General features: G+C 43.3%; 1 protein-coding gene and 1 long non-coding RNA gene across 2 annotated transcripts; both read left to right on the forward strand.

The window, feature by feature from the left end:
* Positions 1 to 11278: 11278 nt before the first annotated feature.
* On the forward strand, positions 11279 to 12188 carry LOC123484670 (protein krueppel-like). The gene has a single exon (XM_045215238.1). The coding sequence runs from the start codon at positions 11371 to 11373 to the stop codon at positions 11770 to 11772; it is 402 nt and encodes a 133-aa protein (XP_045071173.1). The 5' UTR covers positions 11279 to 11370; the 3' UTR covers positions 11773 to 12188.
* Positions 12189 to 13723: 1535 nt separating this feature from the next.
* LOC123484672 lies at positions 13724 to 14524 on the forward strand. Its single transcript, XR_006658629.1, has 3 exons — positions 13724 to 13817; positions 14134 to 14237; positions 14463 to 14524. It is a non-coding gene; the product is annotated as an uncharacterized LOC123484672 (long non-coding RNA).
* Positions 14525 to 26574: the final 12050 nt, after the last annotated feature.

A 26574-nucleotide genomic window follows, 5' to 3' on the forward strand; every position in this document is an offset into this window, starting at 1 on the left:
GAGAGCCCTGCGGTTGTGGACGCTGCAGTTGCTGTACCAGGCAGTGATACAGCCTGACAGGATGCTCTCAATGGTGCATCTGTAAAAGTCCATGAGGGTCTTAGGGGCCAAGGCAAATGTCTTCAGCCTCCTGAGGTTGAAGAGGTGCAACACCACACTGCCTGTGTGGATTGACCATTTCAGGTTGTCAGTGATCTGCATGCCGAGGAACATAAAGTATATTTTTTTATGTGTCTATTTTTGTATTTTGTTTGAGGTAGGTTTTTCCCACTTTCCAACAATGGATATTTTTTCTATGGTTTACCACCCTGTACAGTAGGTGGCGGCATGCACCTCTAACAATTGTTTGCAAACCGCGATAATACCAAAGAAGAAGAAAGAAGTGACCTAGAACAATTTCCACGTTAGCGTTTTTTTGTTATTATTTAGCCATTTACTAACACCATTTAACAGCACATCATCACATACTTACCCCATAATTCGCGTTGGAGACAGGACGTGGTGGATAGATGTTATCTAGGTAACGCTAGCTAGCTGCTAACAATGGCTAATTGTATGGTTTTTCACACTCAAATAGCCTCCATTATGGAGGTACTAGCGAATGCAGCCGTGGCAGACATCTGTAAACTCGTAGACGACGACTATGCAGTGTTTCGTTTAGAAATAACTCAAAGCCAGAAAGAAAACAGGGCATTGCGGAGGAAACTACAGCTACTGGAACTGAAGGTGGCACGGGAGAGCGTCCTTGCCAGTCATCCCAGTAGTGTCAAGATCCTCGACCGATACAGAGGAATGGCAAGAGGTACATTTTTGGAGAAAACCGAGGCTGCAGGGCCTGTCGACCCATTCCCCTCTGCGCATGTGTGTCTTTAGATGTGTTAACCAGAATTGGGTCTTGGTCCGTTTTTGGATAGTATGCAATAATTCCACTGATTACTTAGCTATCTTGCGCAAAGACACTATCATATTCTAACCAGATTATTGATTTGCTGCATTTCCTATTTACTCATTGAAAACAATATGACCCGTGGAACATCAAGAAGTTATGCGAAGTGTTACATCATTGGCAATTCCAGACAGTGAGTACGATTACATGCACAGTAATAATTCAATATTAAACTGATTATGGCAGTAGGCCGATTATGCAATAGTCATGTAAACACCTTACGCCTCGATCACACCGACAGTGTATTTGCATTTTGGTACACCAGAAGTACATTCATTTCCAATGGAACGCTGCGTTTGCCTTGCAGCATTGCCTTGCAGAGGCAGTTGTAGTGCGTTCTGTGTGGTGCATACATTGGATTTATCAAACATATGCGTAGACGGCTTGACAGAAATGGTTGCAGAAGGTGAATGTTGAACTTTTGTTGCACACATATCCAGATGATACAGCGTATCGTGTGATCGAGGCATAAGCGCGAGTGAAGTGATGCCTGACAGACAGCATCATTGCATCAATGATGTGTAATACATTCTGTAGTCAAACTTGTTCATTATCCAAGCCAACATTGTTACTGGATATGTGTGCAACAAAAAATTAAGCATTCACCTTTGCTACTATTTCTGTCAAGTCTATGCATACAATATGATCCATCTGTTGGAGATATCCAATGTATGCACCACACAGAACGCTCTGCAACAGCCATGCTGTGAGGCAAACGCAGCGTTCCATTGGAAATGAATGTACTTCCGGTGTACAAAAACGCAATGACAGTGTCGGTGTAATGGAGATGTGAGTTCTGAACAACTGAATATATGCATCTTAGAAGTAGTTTCCACATACAAACTTCATATGTCTGAACTCCGAATCAAATATGCTTTCCAAAAATAACATGGTCCTGTGGTAGAACTTTGATTTTGATTTGGCAATTTTCTGCATTTATCAGAGTGCTATCAGGTAGCCTGATTTCAGTTGTGTCCATGTAAAGAGGATTATTAGGGAAATCGTTCTTCTTGCAAAAACATGTCAACGTTTTAATCAAACTATTATATTAATCTGTATGGAAGTCCAGAGAGGACATATGAATAAATAAAACATTTCCTCGTTATGTCGAGATCACAACTTATTTATCTCATGACATAACAAAAGTTGTTTTGTAGAGATCAGGAGATAAACTCTATAAATAGGAGTGGACACATTGATGATAGATTGACAGTATGGCTGATGTAGCAGAGCCCATGGTCGATCAGCGCATATGTTTTTATTGATTGCTACACTAAGGGATGGTACATTACATGCTAATGTCATGCTTTCATTTGTGTTTGGAGCTCATTATCAGTTTATAAGTTAGAATGTTAGCAAGCTAAATGTCCCACACCTTGAGCTAAGAGCTCTTGGGGCATCTAAGCCCTCGTGGGGCATTTAAGCGAACGAGAACTTTCCCCCAGGCTGTTTGCCACACCCAAGACCACACTCAATCGCATGCAAGCAACAACGCAGCTACAGTGCCTTCAGAAAGTATTCACACCCCTCGACTTTTTCCATATTTTGTTGTTACAGCCTGAATTTTCTCACGCATCTACACACAATACCCCATAATGACAAAGTGAAAACATGTTTTTTAGAAATGTTTGCAAATTTATTGAAAATTAAATACAGAAATATATAATTTACATAAGTATTCACACATCTGAGTCAATACTTTGTAGAAGCATCTTTGGCAGCGAATACAGCTGTGAGTCTATGTCTCTAAGAGCTTTCCACACCTGGATTGTGCAACATTTGCCCATTATTCTTTTAAAATTTCTTCAAGCTCTGTCAAATTGGTTCTTGGTCATTGCTAGACAACCATTTTCAGGTCTTGCCATAGATTTTCAAGTAGATTTGTGTCAAAACTGTAACTCGCCACTCAGGAACATCCACTGTCTTCTTGGTAAGCAACTCCAGTTTAGATTTGGCCTTCTGTTTTAGGTTATTCTCCTGCTGAAAGGTGAATTCATTTCCCAGTGTCTGGTGGAAAGCAGACTGAACCAGGTTTTCCTCTAGGATTTTGCACGTGCTTAGCTCCATTCTGTTTCTTTTTTATCCTGAAAAACTCCCCAGTCCTTAACTATTACAAGCATACCCATAACATCATGCAGCCACCACTATGCGTGAAAATATGGAGAGTGGTACTCAGTAATGTGTTGTATTGGATTTGCCCCAAACATAACAAATTGTTTTGCAATATTACTTTAGTGCCTTGTTGCAAACAGGATGCATGTTTTGGAATATTTGTATTCTGTACAGGCTTCCTTCTTTTCACTCTGTCAATTAGGTTAGTATTGTGGAGTAACTACAATGTTGTTGCATTGGAAAACCTCTCTGGTCTTTGTGGTTGCATCTGTGTTTGAAATTCACTGCTCGACCGATGGACCTTACAGATAATTGTATGTGTAGGGTACAGAGATGAGGTAGTCATTCAAAAACCATGTTAACTGTTATTGCACACAGTGATACACACATCAGTTATGCAAGCTAACAACCAACATTGATAACAAGCTAGCTTGCTAGCTAGCAAACAAGACTACGTAGCTCACTAGCTAGCTCACAAGAGTAGCAAAGTTAGCTGCATTGTTCCTTGCATGTAATTGGCTGTGGTCTTGGGGGCGGCACGCAGCCTGGGAGACGGTGCAGCCTGGGAGACCTTCCTGCCTGTCAGGCATTGTTCAGGACTTAAATGCCATCTGTCAGGCATTGTTCAGGGCTTAAATGCCCAGCAGTGTGATCAACACAGCCACAGGGCTTGTTGATGAAGTGGTTATCGTGTATCGAACAAATTAATGGATGATGTGTGGTACTTTTGATTATCTCGTGATCTCGACAAAATAACTTTTGTTATGTCTTGATCATGAGATAAATAAGTCGTGATCTCGACATAACGAGGGATCTACATTATTGTGTGCATTTTTTAAATTGTATTTTATTTAACCTTTATTTAACCAGGTAAGCCAGTTGAGAACAAGTTCTCATTTACAACATGCGACCTGGCCAAGATAAAGCAAAGAAGTGCGATAAAAACAACAACACAGAGTTACATATGGGGTAAACAAAACATAAAGTCAAAAATACAACAGAAAATATATATACAGTGTGTAGTAAGTTATGGAGGTAAGGCAATAAATAGGCCATAGTGCAAACATAGTTACAATTTCGTATTAACACTGGAATGATAGATGTGCAAAAGATGATGTGCAAATAGAGATACTGGGGTGCAAATTAGCAAAATAAATAACAATATAGGAATGAGGTAGTTGGGTGGGCTAATTTCAGAATGGCTGTGTACAGGTGCAGTGATCGGTAAGCTGCTCTGACAACTGATGCTTAAAGTTAGTGAGGGAGATAAGTCTCCAGCTTCAGAGATTTTTGCAGTTCGCTCCAGTCATTGGCAGCAGAGAACTGGAAGGAATGGCGGCCAAAGGAGGTGTTGGCTTTGGGGATGACCAGTGAGATATACCTGCTGGAGCGCAGACTATGGGTGGGTGTTGCTATGGTGACCAGTGAGCTAAGATAAGACAGGGATTTGCCTAGCAGTGATTTATAGATGACCTGGAGCCAGTGGGTTTGGCGACGAATATGTAGTGAGGGCCAGCCAACGAGCGTAACAGGTCACAATGGTGGGTAGTATATGGGGCTTTGGTGACAAAACGGATGGCACTGTGATAGACTACATCCAATTTGCTGAGTAGAGTGTTGGAGGCTATTTTGTAAATGACATCGCCGAAGTCAAGGATCGGTAGGATAGTCAGTTTTACGAGGGCATGTTTGGCAGCATGAGTGAAGGAGGCTTTGTTTTGTGAAATAGGAAGCCGATTCTAGATCTAACTTTTGATTGGAGATGCTTAATGAGTCTGGAAGGAGAGTTTACAGTCTAACCAGACACCTAGGTATTTGTAGTTGTCCACATACTTCTAGGTCAGACCCGCCGAGAGTAGTGATTCTAGTCGGGTGGGCGGGTGCAAGCAGCGTTCGGTTGAAGAGCATGCATTTCGTTGACTAGTGTTTAAGAGCAGTTGGAGGCTACGGAAGGAGTGTTGTATGGCGTTGAAGCTCGTTTGGAGGTTGTTAACACAGTGTCCAATGAAGGGCCAGATGTATACAAAATGGTGTCGTCCGCATAGAGGTGGATCCGAGCGTCACCAGCAGCAAGAGCGACATCATTGATATACACAGAGAATAGAGTCGGCCCGAGAATTGAACCCTGTGGCACCCCCATAGAGACTGCCAGAGGTCCAGACAACAGGCCCTCCGATTTGACACATTGAACTCTATCTGAGAAGGAGAACGGTGAACCAGGCGAGGCAGTCATTTGAGAAACCAAGGCTATTTAGTCTGCCAATAAGAATGCGGTGGTTGACAGAGTCGAAAGCCTTGGCCAGGTCGATGAAGATGGCTGCACAGTACTGTCTTTTATCGATCGCGGTTATAATATTGTTTAGGACCTTGAGCGTGGCTGAGGTGCACCCATGACCAGCTCGGAAACCGGATTGCATAGCGGAGAAGGTACGGTGGGATTCAAAATGGTCGGTGATCTGTTTGTTAACTTGGCTTTCAAATACTTTCGAAAGGCAGGGCAGGATGGATATAGGTCTGTAACAGTTTGGATCTAGAGTGTCACCCCCTTTGAAGAGTGGGATGACCGCGGCAGCTTTCCAATCTCTGGGGATCTCAGACATTACGAAAGAGAGGTTGAACAGGCTAGTAATAGGGGTTGCGACAATTTTGGCGGCTAATTTTAGAAAGAAAGGGTCCAGATTGTCTAGCCCAGCTGATTTGTAGGGGTCCAGATTTTTCAGCTCTTTCAGAACATCTGAATTTGTGTGAAGGAGAAGCGGGGGGAGCATGGGCAAGTTGCAGTGGAGGGTGCAGAGCTGGTGGCCGGGGTAGTGGTAGCCAGGTGGAAAGCATGGCCAGCCGTAGCAAAATGCTTGTTGAAATTCTCGATTATTGTAGATTTATCGGTGGTGACAGTGTTTCCTAGCCTCAGTGCAGTGGGCAGTTGGGAGGAGGTGCTCTTATTCTCCATGGACTTTACAGTGTCCCAAAACTTTTTGGAGTTAGTGCTACAGGATGCACATTTCTGTTTGAAAAAGCTAGCTTTTGCTTTCCTAACTGATGATGTATATTGGTTCCTGACTTCCCTGAAAAGTTGCATATCGCGGGGGCTGTTCGATGCTAATGCAGTACGCCACAGGATGTTTTTGTGCTGGTCAAGGGCAGTCAAGTCTGAGGAGAACCAGGGGGCTATATCTGTTCTTAGTTCTGAATTTTTTGAATGGGGCATGCTTATTTAAGATTGAGAGGAAAGCACTTTTTAAAGAACAACCAGGCATCCTCTACTGACGGAATGAGGTCAATATCCATCCAGGATACCCGGCCAGGTCAATTAGAAAGGCCTGCTCGCTGAAGCGCTTTTAGGAGCGCTTTGACAGTGATGAGGGGGTGGTCGTTTGACAGCGGACCCATTACGGACGAGGCAATGAGGCAGTGATCGCTGAGATCCTGGTTGAAGACAGTGGAGGTATATTTAGAGGGTACATTTGTCAGGATGATATCTATGAGGGTGCCCATGTTTACAGATTTAGGTTGTACCTGGTAGGTTCGTTGATAATTTGTGTGAGATTGAGGGCATCTAGTTTAGATTGTAGGTTGGCCGGGGTGTTAAGCATATCCCAGTTTAGGTCACCAAGCAGTACGAATTCTGAGGATAGATGGGGGGCAATCAGTTCACATATGGTGTCCAGGGCACAGCTCGGGGCTGAGGGGGGTCTGTAGCAAGCGGCAACAGTGAGAGACTTATTTCTGGAAAGGTTGATTTTTAGAAGTACAAGCTCAAACTGTTTGGGCACAGACCTGGATAGCCTGCAGAGCTCTATCATACTATCTCTACAGTAGATTGCAACCCCACCCCCTTTGGCAGTTCTATCGAGACGGAAAATGTTGTAGTTGGGGATGGATATTTCTGAATTTTTGGTGGCCTTCTTAAGCCAGGATTCAGACACTGCTAGAACATCAGGGTTGGCGGAGTGAAAGCTAACGCAGTGAATAACTCAAACTTAGGGAGGAGGCTTCTGATGTTAACGCGCAAGAAACCATGGCTTTTACGGTTACAGAAGTCAACAAAGGATAACGCCTGGGGAGTAGGAGTGATACTGGGGGCTACAGGGCCTGGGTTAACCTCTACATCACCAGAGGAACAGAGGAGTAGAATAAGGATACGGCTAAAGGCTTTAAGAACTGGTCTTCTAGTGCGTTGGGTACAGAGAATAAAAGGGGCAGATTTCCGGGCGTTGTAGAATAGATTCAGGGCATTATGTACAGACAAGGATATGGAAGGATATGAGTACAGTGGAGGTAAACCTAAGCGTTGGGTAACGATGAAAGAGATAGCATCACTGGAGGCACCGATTGAGTCGGTCTCCGCGTGTATGGGGGGTGGGACAAAGGAGCTATCTAAGGCAGGTTGAGCTGGACTGGGGGGCTCTACAGAGAAATAGTACAATAAGAAATAATCGAAACAGCAATAAGCAAGGCATATTGACATGGGAGAGAGGCATAAAGCAATCACAGGTGTTATTCAAGAGAGCTAAGACAACAGCTGGTAATGGCGACAAAGTTTGGGCTGAGGCTAAACATAAACAGGATGCGGTACCGTATAAAGGAACAGTCCAGCAGGCATCAGCTGGATAGCTGAGTTATCATAAGGTCCAGTGAACAGCAATAGGAGAGTTCGAGGTAGTTCGGGGCTGCTACAGCACTGGCGAAGCAAGAGGCACGGTTGCGTGTGCTAGCGGGCCGGGGGCTAGCAGATGGATCTTCGTGGTCGACGTTGTAACGGGAAGCCTGTTGAAACCACATCAGACGATTTCACCGGCAGACCAGTCGTGTTGGATCGGCGGGGCCCGTGTCAACACTAGGAGGTCCCGTCCGGTTGACAGAGAGGTAGATAGCCGGGAGATGGGCCAGGCTCGAGGCTAGCTCAAGGCTAACTGGTGCTTGCTAAGGGGCAATGGTAATTAGCCAACGGCAACAGCCATTCGGTTGCAGCTAGCTAATTGCGATGATCCGGCGCTAGGGTCCAGTGATTCGGCAGAAAATCCAATATGCTCTGGGTCGATAGCACGCTGTGCAGACTGGCCGACAAATTGTCCAGGCTAGAGCTAGAGCTGGCTGGTGGGTAGTGCAGGCCACGGACAATGGTGAAGACGCTAATGGTGGCTAATAGCAAGTAGCTAGCTAGCTGGCTTCCACAGCCATTCGGTTGCACCTAGACTAGTTTCAGCTTCTTGATAAAAGTTATAAAGAAATCATATAATCCTTTCCACGTTGGGTGAGGCGGGTTGCAGGAAAGTATATTTAGTTAAAGAATGAAAAGTAAAAAAGTAAAATTGAGAAATATATACAAAATAGACAAAAAACTAAAAGAAACTGGCTATTTACACAAGGACACTACAGAAAACACGACCGCACTGCTACAGTGAGGGAAAAAAAGTATTTGATCCCCTGCTGATTTTGTACGTTGCCCACTGACAAAGACATGATCAGTCTATAATTTTAATGGTAGGTTTATTTGAACAGTGAGAGACAGAATAACAACAAAAAAATCCAGAAAAACGCATGTCAAAAATTTTTATGAGGGAAATAAGTATTTGACCCCTCTGCAAAACATGACTTAGTACTTGGTGGCAAAACCATTGTTTGGCTATCACACAGGTCAGACGTTTTTGTAGTTGGCCACCAGGTTTGCACACATCTCAGGAGGGATTTTGTCCCACTCCTCTTGCAGATCTTCTCCAAGTCATTAAGGTTTCGAGGCTGACGTTGGCAACCTCGAACCTTCAGCTCCCTCCACAGATTTTCTATTTCCAGGACCTTAATGTGCTTCTTCTTGAGCCACTCCTTTGTTGCCTTGGCCGTGTGTTTTGGGTCATTGTCATGCTGGAATACCCATCCACGACCCATTTTCAATGCCCTGGCTGAGGGAAGGAGGTTCTCACTCAAGATTTGACGGTACATGGCCCCGCCATCGTCCCTTTGATGCGGTGAAGTTGTCCTGTCCCCTTAGCAGAAAAACACCTCCAAAGCATAATGTTTCCACCTCCATGTTTGACGGTGGGGATGGTGTTCTTGGGGTCATAGGCAGCATTCCTCCTCCAAACACGGCGAGTTGAGTTGATGCCTAAGAGCTCGATTTTGGTCTCATCTGACCACAACACTTTCACCCAGTTCTCCTCTGAATCATTCAGATGTTCATTGGCAAACTTCAGACGGGCATGTATATGTGCTTTCTTGAGCAGGGGGACCTTTGCGGGCGCTGCAGGATTTCAGTCCTTCACGGCGTAGTGTGTTACCAATTGTTTTCTTGGTGACTATGGTCCCAGCTGCCTTGAGATCATTGACAAGATCCTCCCGTGTAGTTCTGGGCTGATTCCTCAACGTTCTCATGATCATTGCAACTCCCCGAGGTGAGATCTTGCATGGAGCCCCAGGCCGAGGGAGATTGACAGTTATTTTGTGTTTCTTCCGTTTGCGAATAATCGCACCAACTGTTGTCACCTTCTCACCAAGCTGCTTGGCGATGGTCTTGTAGCCCATTCCAGCCTTGTGTAGGTCTACAATCTTGTCCCTGACATCCTTGGAGAGCTCTTTGGTCTTGGCCATGGTGGAGAGTTTGGAATCTTGTCCCTGACATCCTTGGAGAGCTCTTTGGTCTTGGCCATGGTGGAGAGTTTGGAATCTGATTGATTGATTGCTTCTGTGGACAGGTGTCTTTTATACAGGTAACAAGCTGAGATTAGGAGCACTCCCTTTAAGAGTGTGCTCCTAATCTCAGATCGCTACCTGGATAAAAGACACCTGGGAGCCAGAAATCTTTCTGATTGAGAGGGGGTCAAATACTTATTTCCCTCATTAAAATGCAAATCAATTTATAACATTTTTGACATGCATTTTTTCTGGATTTTGTTGTTGTTATTCTGTCTCTCACTGTTCAAATAAACCTTGCAATAAAATTATAGACTGATCATTTCTTTGTCAGTGGGCAAACATACAAAATCTGCAGGGGATCAAATACTTTTTTTCCCTCACTGTACGCATCTTGGATCTGTTGTAACTGTACTAGGTGTCAGAACTGTCAATAGTGTAAAATATAGCGTTGAGCATTGACAGTAGCTAACCTAACCACCTCTTTTCCCCTAATCACTCTCTCAGGTGAAGGACATCTCACTGGAGGCCACAGAAACATTGTGAAGCCAGCAGGACACAATACATGGAGAGATGACCAACCAATCACTGTTGATGAGGGGAGTGGAACCTCAACCCAGCACGTTATCGTGATAGAGGTTAGTGTAATAGTATTACATCAAAATTACAGTACATCATATGTGGCTAGTTTATTTCAGAAAGGCTCCCCTCAGCTATTCACTTGCTTACGTGTACATCCTCATGTATCTGCCATAGGGGAGCTTATGAGACTTCCCTACAACATTGTTATCCAATGCTACTCATGTACCTGTAATAACCTCCTATCTTTCTGTGTCAGCCTGCAGATACAGAGGCTGCAGGTCCTGGGGTCAAGCTGAAGAGGTCTGAAGGAAAGGAGGACCCACGGCAAAGCAGAGACATCCAGACTGGAGAAGCTGGAGAGCCCCCTGTAGCCACGGAGGACCCCACCACTGTCCCAGCACCCCCCAGGACCCAATGCAGCATCATGGAGGTCAGTGGAACGCCGAACGCCGCCCTCAAGTCAGAGTCAGAGACAGACACAGAGACAGACACTTTAACAGGGCTGAGGCGACTGGACTGTCCTGCTCCTCGCTCAGATTATTTAGTTTACGGTAACCTGAACCCGAGGATAGTTCTGTCCCATCAGGACTCAGGTGATGCGTTACAGACTGGCAATGATCCGTCCTGTTCATACGCTACAGAGACAGAGATGATACAGGGTGACATGGCTGTGGGCTTAGATACACCGACTAATCCAATGAGAGGGGACTGGAACCGGTACAGTAGTAGTGTATACTCTGAAGGGTGCTTATATAAGAAAGGAGATGGTCTGGTCGTAGATGAGGTTACTGTGAAAGTGGAGGATGACACTTCTCTGACATGGAATGCAGACGAGACTCAGTTAGGAGGAGAAAACTCGCAGGGTAACGCTAGTGACTTCTTAGACTACAAGGAAAGCTTAGAGACTAATCGAAATGTTGTGACCCACTCCCCTTTACACGTGCTCAGGGATCGTGACCCAGTGTCCACGTTGATGGGGCCTTCCGATTCACACGGCCGCGTCCCTTTTCAATCAGGTGCTGAACTCAAATGACAGGGCTAGAGCCCAGGATCAGGGAAGGGGAGCCACATCAGGCAATAGTAAAGAGAAACGGTTCCTCTGCATGTTCTGTAACAAAGGCTTCAGCTGCCTCCAGAAGGTGGAGATCCACCAGAGGATTCACACAGGGGTGAAACCCTACAGCTGTACCCAGTGTGATATGTGCTTTGCTGAAGCTGGCAGCCTGAAGAGGCACCAGAGGGTCCACACAGGGGAGAAACCCTTCAGCTGTACCCAGTGTCATATGCGCTTCTCCCACTCATCCAGCCTGAAGAGGCACCATAGGGTCCACAACCCTACAGCTGCCCCCCAGTGTGAGAAGAGGTTCTCCCACCAGAACCAGGTGAGAATGCACCTGAAGGTCCACACGGGAGAAAGGCCATTCACCTGTACCCACTGCGGGAAGAGGTTTTCAGAGAGGAGCTACCTCAGGATACACCAGCAGAAAAAACATTCCACTTCATAACATAGAAAGGAACCATTCCACTCGATAGCTTCTGACGTTTAGCTCAAAACCTGCATTAAAGACAAAGATACATTTTTATTGTTGTCAGCAGAAAAGACCCACAGATGCATTTGGAATAAAGAGATTAACAGATTTCAGTGTTGAATATTCCTGGGTAGATGTGTGATGTATAAGCCTAAAATGTCTGTTACATAGTGTTTGTACTGTGTAGGCTATATGATGTTCACAAATGCCTATTTCATTACTTCCATTCAACTACTTTATTTTTTTAACAAGACACTTTTAATGAAAAAAATGAATGCGGTTTATCAAGTTCGCTGATTTTTTGTTGTTGAGACGTGTATGTGTAGTTTTTATATGGTGTATTTAAAACTTGTTTATTTAATAAACACAAAATGGGACTTTTCATTCTTAGACTTTCATTGAGACTCATTTTGGCCCCTGTACTCCAGCACTTTGAATTTGAAAATGACTGAGGTTAAAATGTAGACTGTCATCTTTAATTTGAGCGTATGTATTTTCATCTATATAACCTTTTAGAAATTACAGCACTTTTTGTACATAGCCCCCTTTTTAGGGGACCAAAAGTATTGGGACAAATTCACGTAAGTGTATTAAAGTAGTCCAAAGTTTAGTATTTGGTCCCATATTCCTAGCACGCAATGATTACCCTGGACAACACCCTGTCGTTCTCCGCTAACATCAAGGCGGTGACCCGATCCTGCAGGTTCATGCTCTACAACATTCGGAGAGTACGACCCTGCCTTACACAGGAAGCGGCACAGGTCCTAATCCAGGCACTTGTCATCTCCCGTCTGGATTACTGCAACTCGCTGTTGGCTGGGCTCCCTGCCTGTGCCATTAAACCCCTACAACTCATCCAGAATGCCGCAGCCCGTCTGGTGTTCAACCTTCCCAAGTTCTCTCACGTCACCCCGCCTCCTCCGCACACTCCACTGGCTTCCAGTTGAAGCTCGCATCTGTTACAAGACCATGGTGCTTGCCTATGGAGCTGTGAGGGGATCGGCACCTCTGTACCTTCAGGCTCTGATCAGTCCCCTACATCCAAACGAGGGCATTGCGTTCATCCACCTCTGGCCTGCTGGCTCCCCTTCCTCTGCGGAAGCATAGTTCCCGCCTCAGCCCAGTCAAAACTGTTTGCTGCTCCTGGCACCCCAATGGTGGAACAAGCCCTCACGACGCCAGGACAGCGGAGTCACTCACCACCTTCCGGAGACATTTGAAACCCCACCTCTTTAAGGAATACCTGGGATAGGATAAAGTAATAATTCTACCCCCCTAAAAAAAATACAAAAAAACAAAATAAAAAATATAAAAATAAAAAAGATATTGTAAAGTGGTTATCCCACTGGCTATAGGGTGAATGCACCTATTTGTAAGTCGCTCTGGATAAGAGCGTCTGCTAAATGACGAAATGTAAATGTAATTACATCAAGCTTGTGACTACAAATTTATAGGATGCATTTGCTGTTTGTTTTGGTTGTATTTCAGATTATTTTATGCGTTTTACTTTATCACTCATCATTATTCAAGATTCATTCAGAATTATCTGTAATCATGGTAGCATCCACATTTTTAGAAACGTACTCTATTCTTATTTACAATAAAAGTGACTCCAAATTGACACTACATTATTTACCATTAATTTCTATTGGGAACAACATTAATTACTTTTACCCACAACATCATATTTATGTCCACCATGATGGGTTTAACAACAATGAAGTCATTCTGTAATTACAGTATAGGACTCAAACATAGTGGGGATGGGTAAACACTCCATGTTGAAAGTGTTTATTATCTGTGTGTGTGTGTGTGTGTACGTACCTGAGGGAGTATATTTCTGTGCAATCTGTATCACCCCCTCTCTTCCAGGAGGAGGAGGGTCCAGAGGCGCTGCTGGTGAAGGGGGAGGGGTTTGAGGGAGGATCTGGGGAACCCTGAGGGGACGATGGTAATGGAGGACAACAAGACTACACCTCGTCCAGAACCCACAGAGTATAGGACCACACAGTGTGACTGAGGTGAGCCCACCCAGGTCTTGATTAAGTTTGTCTTAAGTGTGGGACCATGCCTTTGAATTAGCAAATCATTAAAGAGTGTCATGTAATCAAGTAAAATCTAATTGTATTTGTCACATGCTTCGTGAAACAACAGATGTAGACTAACAGTGAAGTGCTTACTTACGGGCCCTTCCCAACAATTCAGAGAGAAAAATAACTAACACGTTTGCATATTACTCATAGCAATCCCTAATTTCCCAATCAGAAGATGCTCCAAGGCAGGGTGCTCATATCAGATTTCTTGATGCAACATCCTCTGACTCTGTATCTCTTACAGTCAGTAGACATGGAGGGGAAGCCTGATCTGCTGCTAGTCTAAGACTATAGAAGACGGACCAGAGAGCATTGATCTGCTGAGTGGACTAAAGATGGGGGAGCAGGGTAAGGGAGAAATACATATAGCCTATATACAGTAATAGATCTTCAATGGGAATAGTGATGCACCTCGCTATTATTTTGTCTTCATTCATAACATTAAATCAATACAACATACAAAAACACACATTATAATGTATGAACTTGACCAGGTTATTGACTAAAACAACTCGATATGTAGAGTTTTCTCTCCCATGTTTGTAAAGTCTATTTTGTAACCTTTTCCTGCAGGTGTTTGGTTGGAGGCTAACAGAGGCGACTGGGCGACCATCTTAGATTCCCAGACCCAGACCGTGTAGCCAATGGCCCGGGGACGACATCACAGAGCTGGCCAGGACTAGCGGTGACATAGTGGAGGTCAGTGGATGGGACAGCGTCCCTCAACTCTGGGCTGGTGAACAACACTGTTAACCACAACCAGAAACAGACAGTTGAACACAAAACAACTGAATTTTGTCTCCATGACAACAGACTGGCTGAGACGAGGGCGAAGCGTGGATTTGGTCTGCGGGGACGGGGAGGTGTCCGTATGAGAACAGACACAGAATCGGCTAGCGATGCTCCGTCCTGCTCCTATAGTTGTGATTCAGAGAGACTGATGGCGCCTCAGGTTAACCCCCCTAACAGGTGCTGCCTTCAGCCTGCCTTTTTTTTTTTTATATAGGATCTATCAACTGGAACATGGACCCTGCGACAACACAGACACTCCCTGGCCTTTGTCCTCTTCTACACTCTCCTAATGTTGAATCAGACCTCAGACAATGCCAGTACATCAACATTAAATGGCTACACAAGCCCATTGAAAAAATTACAGTAGTCGTAACGCTTTCAGTTGTTCCAGTGGCAAAGAGAAGTGCTTCCAGTGTTCGTTCTGTGGGAAAGCCTTCAGTTTCCCCAAACAGGTGGAGATCCACCAGAGGATGCACATGGGGGAGAAACCGTTCGGCTGCCACCTGTGCCAGGACACAGTTTTTCGGACTCGTTCAACCTGAAGAGGCACCAGAGGGTCCACACAGGGAAGAAACCCTACAGTTGCCCCCAGTGTGAGAAGAGGTTCTCCCACCAGCACCAGCTAAAGATGCACCTGAAGGTCCACACAGGAGAGAGGCTGTTCGCCTGTTGGTTTTAGATGTAGTAGGGAACTGGATGAGGTGACCTGAGGATAGAATGAGTATGATAAGGCAGAGTAGATGATATGGTGATTCACTGATGAAAAGTGACAAACTTTGTCCCTTTAGGTTGATCCTGGTGTTTTAGAGTGAGGTAAGGATAGTGCCTTAATTCATGTTTACTTGACATTACTTAGTAAAGATATGTGTAACGTAATGTTGAACCTTTTCCAAACTATTCTAACATTAATTTTTATCAAAGTGAGGGTACCAGATGTACAGAAAAGGTTGTGTTACCATAATGACAAGTTATTCTACATGTCACATATATAGTTTTGTGCAATAAAAGTACTGTACTTCACATCATGTGAGGGTATGGCCATTTTGTTTAAATTAAATACAAAATTGTCTCTGTGCTGACTGACTTGATTATTTTTGTATCATTGCAGGGACTGAGTTTCCCTTTGTGGGGCTCTATTTTCTTATAACTAGATGTGATGCCTAGCTTAGAAAGAATGCATTAATGATTAAACATAATAGGTTTGTACTGTACTGATATAAATTGTTTAACATAACAAGCTGTGATTCATGTGAGGAATGTTAGGGAGTAGGGTGAGACAGACTTGTGATTCTCACAGACACATACACACTGCCTCTTTGTTAAACCGCACTCAAGGACATGTGTTCTGCTACAGTGGAGAGGAACAGACTATGTCTGAAGTTGCAAAACAACTAAACACCTGGCAACAGTGAAGCGCCAAGGGACTGGGACCAGCCTGTGCGCCAACGATAGCCTGAGTAAGTCTAAACCACGCTCAGTCTCTACTCTGATTGGCCAGCAGGGAGCGGGAACTATCTCTGTCAGAGTATTTGGAGAAGAACTTAGAACAATGGATCAGTTCTCTGAGTGCCCTGCGTGGTATTTCAGTGGACCCGTATATACGAACATCATATTTACCATTGAAGTGTCTTGCATTAATTAAAATACTAGTCTATTTTAGAAGACGTGTATTGACCTCTTTTGTTCCTAATACCAGATTTGAATTGACGCAATTTAACAATTGGTGACCACCGACTGTGATCGGGTAGAAGGGACTTCGCTGGGTATTGTCCGGCCCATTGGACATCTCTGTCATTGAACGGTGTATTTCACAAAGAGTCCGGACTACTAAAAACAGGTAAGCAGACACCTATTGTTATATAACTAAAGTTCTGCACATTGGCTTTATCCAAATTAATTTTGTGAAACACCTGTCTGATCTAAGTGAACTAAATTATGAATTATTATACGAATTATTGTGAGTAGATAAGCACCATATTGTGACATGCAAACTTGTGGTGAATGTGATGTTAAACCTTGGTACCATAGAGTATTGTTCCACCGGCATGTACCAGAGGGCTAGGTACGGCTAGGATCGGGGAAAAATACTGAAATCCACAGGCTAGGACCACCAGGGGTGGGAACTGGGGGTACAGGGAATTATTGTCTTAAAAGTGTTGCGCTATTGACACGTATCAGAAGGCTAGATACGGCTAGGATCATAGGGACACTTACATTTTAGTCGACTCCAGGCTAGGATCACAAGTGGTGAGAACTGGAGGCGTAGGGAATTATTGGTTAAAAGTGTTGCGCTATTGACACGTATCAGAAGGCTAGATACGGCTAGGATCATAGGGACACTTAAATTTTAGTCGACTCCAGGCTAGGATCACCAGTGGTGAGAACTGGAGGCGTAGGGAATAATTGGTTAAAGGTGTTACGCTACTGACACATATCAGAGGGCTAGATACGGCTAGGATCAGAGGGACACTTACAATTTTAGGAAGTGTTGCGCTATGGCAAGGTCCGTAACTAGTACGGCTATGATCGTAGGAGCACTTTAAAGTACACTATAGTGTTGCGCTTCGGCAGGGAGCTGTACTTGGGGGTACCGCCCAGATCGGAGGAGCACTGTAAAGTATAGGGTGTCGTATGCATGAGCGTGTGAATGATCCCAGTGTAATAAAATAGTGTTTGCAGACGAAATAAAAGAGTGAATGCGGGTTACTAAAATTAATAAACCTGTATACCTTGATAGAAAACTAATTAGGAATTAAAGACGTCTGTGGCTGTCCAAACTGTATAATTTGTGAATAACTGTTGGGTTTGTGGTTGCTTAAACCGTATAACCCGTTAATAACAATTGGGAACATAAAGGTAAAATAATGAATAACTAGTATGACTAAACTGAAACGTTTGAACTGATATGATTGAACTGTAACGTTTGATGTTTGACATAGCATAATACTGGTTTTAAATATTATGTTGAAGCAATTTGGTTTATTATTTGATTTAATGTTTGATGTTTGACATAGCATAATACTGGTTTTAAATAATTAAGTTGAAGCAATTTGGTTTATTATTCAATTTAACGTTTGATGTTTGACCCTGCAAAATACTGGTTAAATAATTAGACTGAAATAATTTGGTTTATCGTTGAAATATAAATATGCACCGACTTTAACTAATTAGGTGGGAATAATTTGATTTAAATAAATAGATAGACGTACTTTAAATAATTAAATAACGGACGAATATTACAAATTAAAACGAAAAACAGACAAAACCTGTTCCGACTGGACACAGGAGGGAGAAATGCGAGGGGAGGGGCTGGAGACAGCGAGAGTGTGGCTTTTGGAGAGTCAGGAGAGACAGGGGGGTGATTTGTGTAAATTGGGAGTTGGCTGGGAACACCGCGGGGCGATTGTTTGAGAGGTACCTATAGATTTCTAACGATATATATGTATGAACTTTCTCACCCAAACGTACGTCATGGGTGAGAAAGTAGAGAATATTTACATTTACAGTCATTTGGCAGACGCTCTGTTCCAGAGCGACTTATGGGAGCGATTGGGGTTGAGTGCCTTGCTCAGGGGCACATCGACAGATTTTTCGCCTGGTCGGCTCGGGGATTGGAACCGGCGACCTCTCGGTTGCTGGCGCGGCGCTCTTGGTCACTAAGCTGCCTGCCGCCCCATATGAGTTTAAGGTTGTGCCGTTGTTTGATCATGTGATAATGTTTAATGGGTAATCGGACCATAACTAATGTGGGTATGGAAGTAATGTATAAACAGTGGAGAGCCAATAGGGGGCTCCATTGAACTATTATGTTTTGTTGGGCATTTCGGTGGCATGAGGTGAGGTCTGTGTGTATGAGTGAATTCGACGGCTGGTATGGGTGAAGGGAGAGAGAGCATTATTTTGTGTTACTGAATGAGGTGAGAGTTAAATTACTGAGAATAGAGAAGTATTATGGACACTCCGTAATAAATAAACTGAACCAAACAGACGTTACTACAGCAAAAGAGGATGGTTAATGTTGTTACGTTAGTTTTTAAACCCGATGATAGAGGTAAATGCAGAACGCTGTTTGAGAGTGTTTTATTTTTGCTACTAGGGGATTTAGTGTTTGAGATGAAAGGACTGGCTAGTCGGGAGTGATGACGTGGCTGGTTGTGCGACATGGAAGTGGTTGTTTGGCGTGCTTTGAAAGCATCGCGGAATGTGTGGGTGACTGGCAATGTATCTAAAGGTCCCGGGTTCGAACACAGGTAGGGACAGTGGGTAAAGCTTTCCGCATTGGGGCTATAGACCTAGATTGCTATGTGGATTGAGAAATGTGAAAGGTTGAATTAGATAGCTTAAGTAGAAGTATTCTAGAAAGGTCTATGAAAATATGTTACAAGGTCCCCTTGCGCCTTCCCCGTTGTGTAGGAAGGAGCAAGGGGAGGGGTGAGAGATAGTTCAAGTGATAGGAATATCATTAAATGTATGCTTATCAACGATAGCAAGTATTTGTTTTATTAATTAGGGCCTAATCAGAGAGAACAGTTAAAGAAATTGAATAGCGAACTGAAATGGCGATAGAGCTGTGAAAATTGAGTTGAGGACAAAGGAGAATAATTTATGGCTCTGGTTAGCGGGAGAAAAAAAATTGAGACAGTCAAGCGAGTTGGGTTGAGCTGTGGGATTTCAAGTGGAGGTCTGAATGGTTGACTGGAAGGCAGTGCTTTGATAAATTCTAATTGTTATTACTTTATTCGATGGGTTGCTTGACGCCAGTGGTGTATGCAAATAGTTGGTGAATTCTAGAACAATAATTTATTTTCGTTACGGGGACCAGGGGATGCAAGTGGCTTTGGCTGTTGTGCTGGGGGAATAGCGCCAGCACAATTATAACCAGGAGAAAGAGAATTAGCTTATCTCATTGGAATGTTGCCCAGGGCTAGGGGGAGCAGTAGTGAAGTTAGGCAGTATTTAAGTGGGGCCTGGCTATTTGTGGTTGTTGTTTTTCAAATTGGGTTTTTCAAACAAAAAACAACACACCTAGTATGATGTTTATAAAGCCTTGTTCTTTCAATTTTGGGGGTTTTTTCAGCAGGTCAAGGGTGATAGGTCTTGGAGGAGCACGCACAGTGAATTTTATGGAGTTTTTCGGTTTTGGCTGAGTTTGGGGTATATATGATTTCTTATGAGAATGAATGTCATGAGGACTTAATGAACACTTGGGATAAGTAAGATTTATGAAATATTTAGAATAATGGTAATGTTTGGTATACTATGGGATGGAACAGTTCGTTGAATACTTTCAATTGCCTCTGAACTCTGTTTTAACTTTCTGGTGTTAATTAATCATCCACACTAGTAAATTCTAAAGGCATGAGAGGAGGACTTTAAGATAGTTTATTTTACTAAGTTGAGGGTAATTTATAATACTGTGTAAAGTGTGAAGAAGATTATAATTTGGTAATAATATATATGATTTGAACCATAAAACAACAGAAGAGAGAGAGAGAGAGAGCTTTCCCTGAATGAGGGATACCTGTTGCTAGTCAATTGTACTAATCTTAGATTACTTTTACAGGATAGAAGTAAATTTAGGTATTATCAAATGTTGTCATTTAAATTTCATTTTTAGTATGCTTTAATAAAAAACAAGTTGGTATTTGAAACTAAATTAATGCAATGAGCTGCAGTAATCAGAGGAAGGCACAATCTAATGCGAAACAGCTATTACCTAGATCATTTATTTAGTAATGAGATCAGGAAGATAGGAGCAATAAAGAAGCAAGGGACAGTCTCAAACATAAAAATAAGGGATGGCAATTGGATGATAAATTACCAATATTACCTACAGTGGGGGAAAAAAGTATTTAGTCAGCCACCAATTGTGCAAGTTCTCCCACTTAAAAAGATGAGAGAGGCCTGTAATTTTCATCATAGGTACACGTCAACTATGACAGACAAAATGAGAAAAGAAAATCCAGAAAATCACATTGTAGGATTTTTTATGAATTTATTTGCAAATTATGGTGGAAAATAAGTATTTGGTCACCTACAAACAAGCAAGATTTCTGGCTCTCACAGACCTGTAACTTATTCTTTAAAGGCTCCTCTGTCCTCCACTGTTACCTGTATTAATGGCACCTGTTTGAACTTGTTATCAGTATAAAAGACACCTGTCCACAACCTCAAACAGTCACACTCCAAACTCCACTATGGCCAAGACCAAAGAGCTGTCAAAGGACACCAGAAACAAAAGTGTAGACCTGCACCAGGCTGGGAAGACTGAATCTGCAATAGGTAAGCAGCTTGGTTTGAAGAAGTCACCTGTGGGAGCAATTATTAGGAAATGGAAGACATACAAGACCACTGATAATCTCCCTCGATCTGGGGCTCCACGCAAGATCTCACCCCGTGGGGTCAAAATGATCACAAGAACGGTGAGCAAAAATCCCAGAACCACACGGGGGACCTAGTGAATGACCTGCAGAGAGCTGGGACCAAAGTAACAAAGCCTACCATCAGTAACACACTACACCGCCAGGGACTCAAATCCTGCAGTGCCAGACATGTCCCCCTGCTTAAGCCAGTACATGTCCAGGCCCGTCTGAAGTTTGCTAGAGTGCATTTGGATGATCCAGAAGAGGATTGGGAGAATGTCATATGGTCAGATGAAACCAAAATAGAACTTTTTGGTAAAAACTCAACTCGTCGTGTTTGGAGGACAAAGAATGCTGAGTTGTATCCAAAGAACACCATACCTACTGTGAAGCATGGGGGTGGAAACATCATGCTTTGGGGCTGTTTTTCTGCAAAGGGACCAGGACGACTGATCCGTGTAAAGGAAAGAATGAATGGGGCCATGTATCGTGAGATTTTGAGTGAAAACCTCCTTCCATCAGCAAGGGCATTGAAGATGAAACGTGGCTGGGTCTTTCAGCATGACAATGATCCCAAACACACCGCCCGGGCAACGAAGGAGTGGCTTCGTAAGAAGCATTTCAAGGTCCTGGAGTGGCCTAGCCAGTCTCCAGATCTCAACCCAGCGACAGCCCCAAAACATCACTGCTCTAGAGGAGATCTGCATGGAGGAATGGGCCAAAATACCAGCAACAGTGTGTGAAAACCTTGTGAAGACTTACAGAAAACGTTTGACCTGTGTCATTGCCAACAAAGGGTATATAACAAAGTATTGAGAAACTTTGGTAATTGACCAAATACTTATTTTCCACCATAATTTGCAAATAAATTCATTAAAAATCCTACAGTGTGATTTTCTGGATTTTTTTTCCTCATTTTGTCTGTCATAGTTGACGTGTACCTATGATGAAAATTACAGGCCTCTCTCATCTTTTTAAGTGGGAGAACTTGCACAATTGGTGGCTGACTAAATACTTTTTTTCCCCCACTGTAAGTGATTGTTTAGGTAGGTGGTAATATTGACACATGAGCAAAACATGTGTCAAAAGGGGGATGGTAGGATTATAGGAGATGGTAGGATTAAATAATAAATATAGACGAAGGAGAGGACAAAATACTTAAAAATAAATAAAAATAATAATATTTAGATACAGTCTAGAAAAATGAAAAAAGTCAGAAATAGAAATTGAGAGCTGAACATGTGTGAAGATAGTTTATTAACCACACCCGTATGTCAGAGGTTTTGTGCCCCACAGGTGAACTAAAGGAGAAGGTGACCCACTCTATCTAACCAGGTGACTGGTGAGTATCCAGTCCCTAAAGAAGAAAAACTGGAAGCAGGCCTGTTGGGAAGGGCCCTATCAGGTTATATTGGTCACTGCCTTTGCCATTAGAATAGCTGAGAGAGCCACTTGGGTCAACGTTACCCACTGCAAAAAGGTAGGCCCACATGCCAACACCGTTGAACACACACAGCGTTAAAGAGAAGAACTGGAACCAATAGGGTCTGGGGGTAAACTCTGTTAACGAAGATCCCCTACCCCGACCTTTCATCACTGTGGGGTGTTTATAGAGGTGTGAGTATGGGTTAGTACCAAGCAGAAAGACTGAGGACAGGAGAGGGTTGGCGGTTTTTGGGAATATGGATAACTTGGGTTGTATCATAGTCTCGGTAATGGTCTTGATATGTCAAGATCCACCACCAATTATGCTATGCCCTTACCATTGTTAAGAAGTAAAAGAGAAGAGAAGCGACCCGACATCCTGACCGTCAAGGACGAGTGGCCTACAAAATGGGAGTCAGAGAAGGGCAGACTGTCAGATTCAAAATAAGGGTTAGGGACGTAGCCAACGGGTGGGGTACATGTCAATAAGCAAATTGGGATTATAAAATCCTATTATATTCGTGTTTGGCCCCCACTGCGGATTGTTCCTAGACTCAAGTGTTTAAATACACTTGGGGATGGGGATATGAGACCGAGGGGGACTGAACATCCAGATGGGGGTAAAGAGAAACAAAGACATCACCAATTATCAATTGGAGACTTAAGTTCGGAAGCACAGGAGAGAATTCTAAACCTTACAGCCCCTGTAACCGATGTGTGGTGGGCGTGTGCCAGTAAAGGCAGTGTAAGGCAGAGAATTCCAAAAGGGGTGGCTAGATACATGCGCCCTGGTTCTACTGATTCAGCTAGTTAGAATTAGTCACCAGGAACCAATGATTAAACAGATGTAGGAGGAGTTTTAACAAGAAGGAGAATAGCCCTATTTAGATGGATGCGATTGGGATACCAAGGGGGTTATCGGATGGATACCGAGCTATGAAACAATTGGGGGAAGGGTTTACTACCACGTTCTTTTGGGAGGTGACAATAAACAAAATTGTGAATTGGATTAATTATATCTATTACGACCAACAACGATTTATTGGCTGGACTAGGGATGCAACAGAAGGGATCTTTTGAACAATTATCCGCCATCTCACTCTTATGACTTAGTAAAAAGAGGTTGGCTCTAGATCAGGCAGAAAGGGGTGGTGTCTATAGAATGTTTAAGTTCGCATCATTGGTGGTTACTGGATTTCTGACCCTAGTAGTTGTGTTTCTAATATTAATGTGCTGTACTGCCTGTGTAATTCCTTGTCTGAGAAAGTCTGTTACAGATGTCGTGCATACGGCTGGTATGATGCCCCTCCTAGGGGCTCAAGAAGGAGATGCAGACACTGAGATGAAGTTGACTGAGGATGACCCTTGGTTTGCTATTGGTGAGGTGGTGGAGTGACACCCTAGAGGGTGTCTAAAGGGGGCCAAAATGTATTAATCTGTGTGTTTTATGCTTTATTAATCAAGTTAACCATTGTGAATGTTTGTCTTTCCTTATGTGAAGGTTTGAAGTTCCTGGGTGGCTGATAGCCAACCTAGTACAAGTTGGGTGTAGATGGAAGGACTGAAGGCTTTTTTATTATCATTATTGCCTATTAATAAAAGTGTGATTCTTTTTGTTTGTATTGTATTTTAATGAGTGACACCCTAGAGGGTGTCAATAGGGGGAATCCTAAATTTCCCTGAAATTTCTTATTTTGGGTTTTCTTATTTTGGGTTCACACCCAGTGGGTGTGAAAAGGGGGATTGTGGGGTTCTATTTTCTTATAACTAGATGTGATGCCTAGCTTAGAAATAATGCATTAATTATTAAACATAATAGGTTTGTACTGTACTGATATAAATTGTTTAACATAACAAGCTGTGATTCATGTGAGGAATGTTAGGGAGTAGGGTGAGACAGACTTGTGATTCTCACAGACACATACACACTGCCTCTTTGTTAAACCGCGCTCAAGGACATGTGTTCTGCTACAGTGGAGAGGAACAGACTATGTCTGAAGTTGCAAAACAACTAAACACCTGGCAACAGTGAAGCGCCAAGGGTCTGGGACCAGCCTGTGCGCCAACGATAGGCTGAGTAAGTCTAAACCACGCTCAGTCTCTACTCTGATTGGCCAGCAGGGAGCGGGAACTATCTCTGTCAGAGTATTTGGAGAAGAACTTAGAACAATGGATCAGTTCTCTGAGTGCCTTGCGTGGTATTTCAGTGGACCCGTATATATGAACATCATATTTACCTGGGTCATATTTAAGTGTTTTGCATTAATTAAAGTACTAGTCTATTTTAGAAGACCTGTATTGACCTCTTTTGTTCCTAATACCAGATTTGAATTGACGCAACTTAACACCTTATTTCAGTCGAAACAAAACATCATACTTAATTTAACACATATAATGAACTCCAATGGTTTCATAGTGTACTTGAATCACAGTGTTTTGCTATTTGGTATTTTATTAGGATCCCCATTAGCTGTTGCAAAAGCAGCAGCTACTCTTCCTGGGGTCCACACAAAACATGAAACATGACATAATTTAGTGACAAGGATAGAGAATGCACTGTGTGTCAACTGTGGGGGCGCCCTAGCCCAAGATGTACTCTTAAAAAGTCTAAATCGATTCTCAATTGCGATGCGGTTCTAGAAACAGTTTCAGCCGACAGTATTTTCAGTTACACGTTTCTGGCAGCCTTCTTCCGTTCGTTAGCTAATTAGCACAGGTGGTCTCTCTGTCTTTTGTAAACACGTGCTGTAACATTGAGATATGGACGTGTGATTAGCACTTATCCTAACCCTATGAAGGCCTGTAGTAATGTAACTTTTTTGGGGGGGCTGATATGAAAGTTACGTTCCTTATGTTTCCAAAGCCGTACTGCAAGCGATACGTGTTCACGTTTAGAGCAAACATCGGTTCTATCATCAATAGGCGATAAAGGTAGTTATGTTAGCGTCTATGAATGGGGTAGAGGCACCCATGCAGCTGGTGATACGAAGTGCTCTGTGAGAGAGAAACGAGTTTGAGTGGGGCAGAAAGTTTCCTATGCTGAGGCAGTGGAGAGAGTAGATAGCCCAAGGGTGAGTGATTTGACTGGGAGCCCCCTGTGAGTAGGTCTGAAGAGAGCGATCCAGAGAGGTTGAGTTTTAGTAAGATAGGATTTATTGCTATGGTTATTAATTGTACTGCACTGATGGAGTATAAATCCCAGAAAATAGATGTGGTAGTGGCAGCAGCTGTTGGCCTGGAGTAGGATCTGGTATGGCTAAAGTATTGGTATATTGTTGTATATGTTTAGGGTTAGGTAGTGGTACGATTTATTTATCCTCCCCCCTCTTTTCTGTGACATAATGTGCAATTCACACGCAGGCCTGTAAAAGTCAGCAACACAGCGTCAAGTCTGCCGGAAACTCACAGGAAGATGACGTAAACGGAAGCAGAGAGGAAGAGGCGAAGCGAGAGAATTTACACCGCCCAAAATCGGGCCTCGTGAGATAAGGTCTAGGAGTGTCGAATTACGTGACGCTTATTTGATCGAATAGTAGAAGTTTCGTAATGTTTAGGCTGTTACAAATGTACTGATATAAGTGGATGCACGTGGCATTCAGGCAACTGAGAAAAACGACTTAGTTGTACCCGTTGTTCACACGCGTATATGCCCGCTCATCGTCTAGAATGGTCCCACTTGATCTCAACTCCTCCCGCCCAGAGATATACCATGTTCTATATCTATGCTCCCGCCTTACGCCTGCCTTTCTTCGTTGAGGACATGTATTTCCATTGTTAGAGCGGTCACTCGACTATCTTGTCAATATAATATATAATCTTTACGGAAAGGAAGTGTCCAAGAACAATTCCCACGTTAGCGTTTTAATGTTATTTAGGCGTGTATTAACACCCAACTAAAAATATTACTAATTTAACTGCCCAGCATCACATACTTAATTCAGGACTTAGCTGATAGATGTTATATAGGTAACGCTAGTTAGCTGCTAACAATGGCTAACTGTATGGTTTTTCACACTCAAATAGCCTCCATCATGGAGGTGCTAGCGAATGCAGCCGTGGCAGAGATCTGTAAACTCGTAGACGACGACTATGCAGTGTTTCGTTTG

The sequence above is a fragment of the Coregonus clupeaformis genome, unplaced genomic scaffold, assembly GCF_020615455.1.
Source record: "Coregonus clupeaformis isolate EN_2021a unplaced genomic scaffold, ASM2061545v1 scaf0402, whole genome shotgun sequence".
In the NCBI taxonomy this organism is placed as follows: Eukaryota; Metazoa; Chordata; class Actinopteri; order Salmoniformes; family Salmonidae; genus Coregonus; species Coregonus clupeaformis.

Coding starts and splice junctions, on each gene's coding strand:
- LOC123484670 (XM_045215238.1), top strand. CDS start 11,371: ATGTTCTGTAACAAAGGCTTCAGCTGCCTCCAGAAGGTGGAGATCCAC.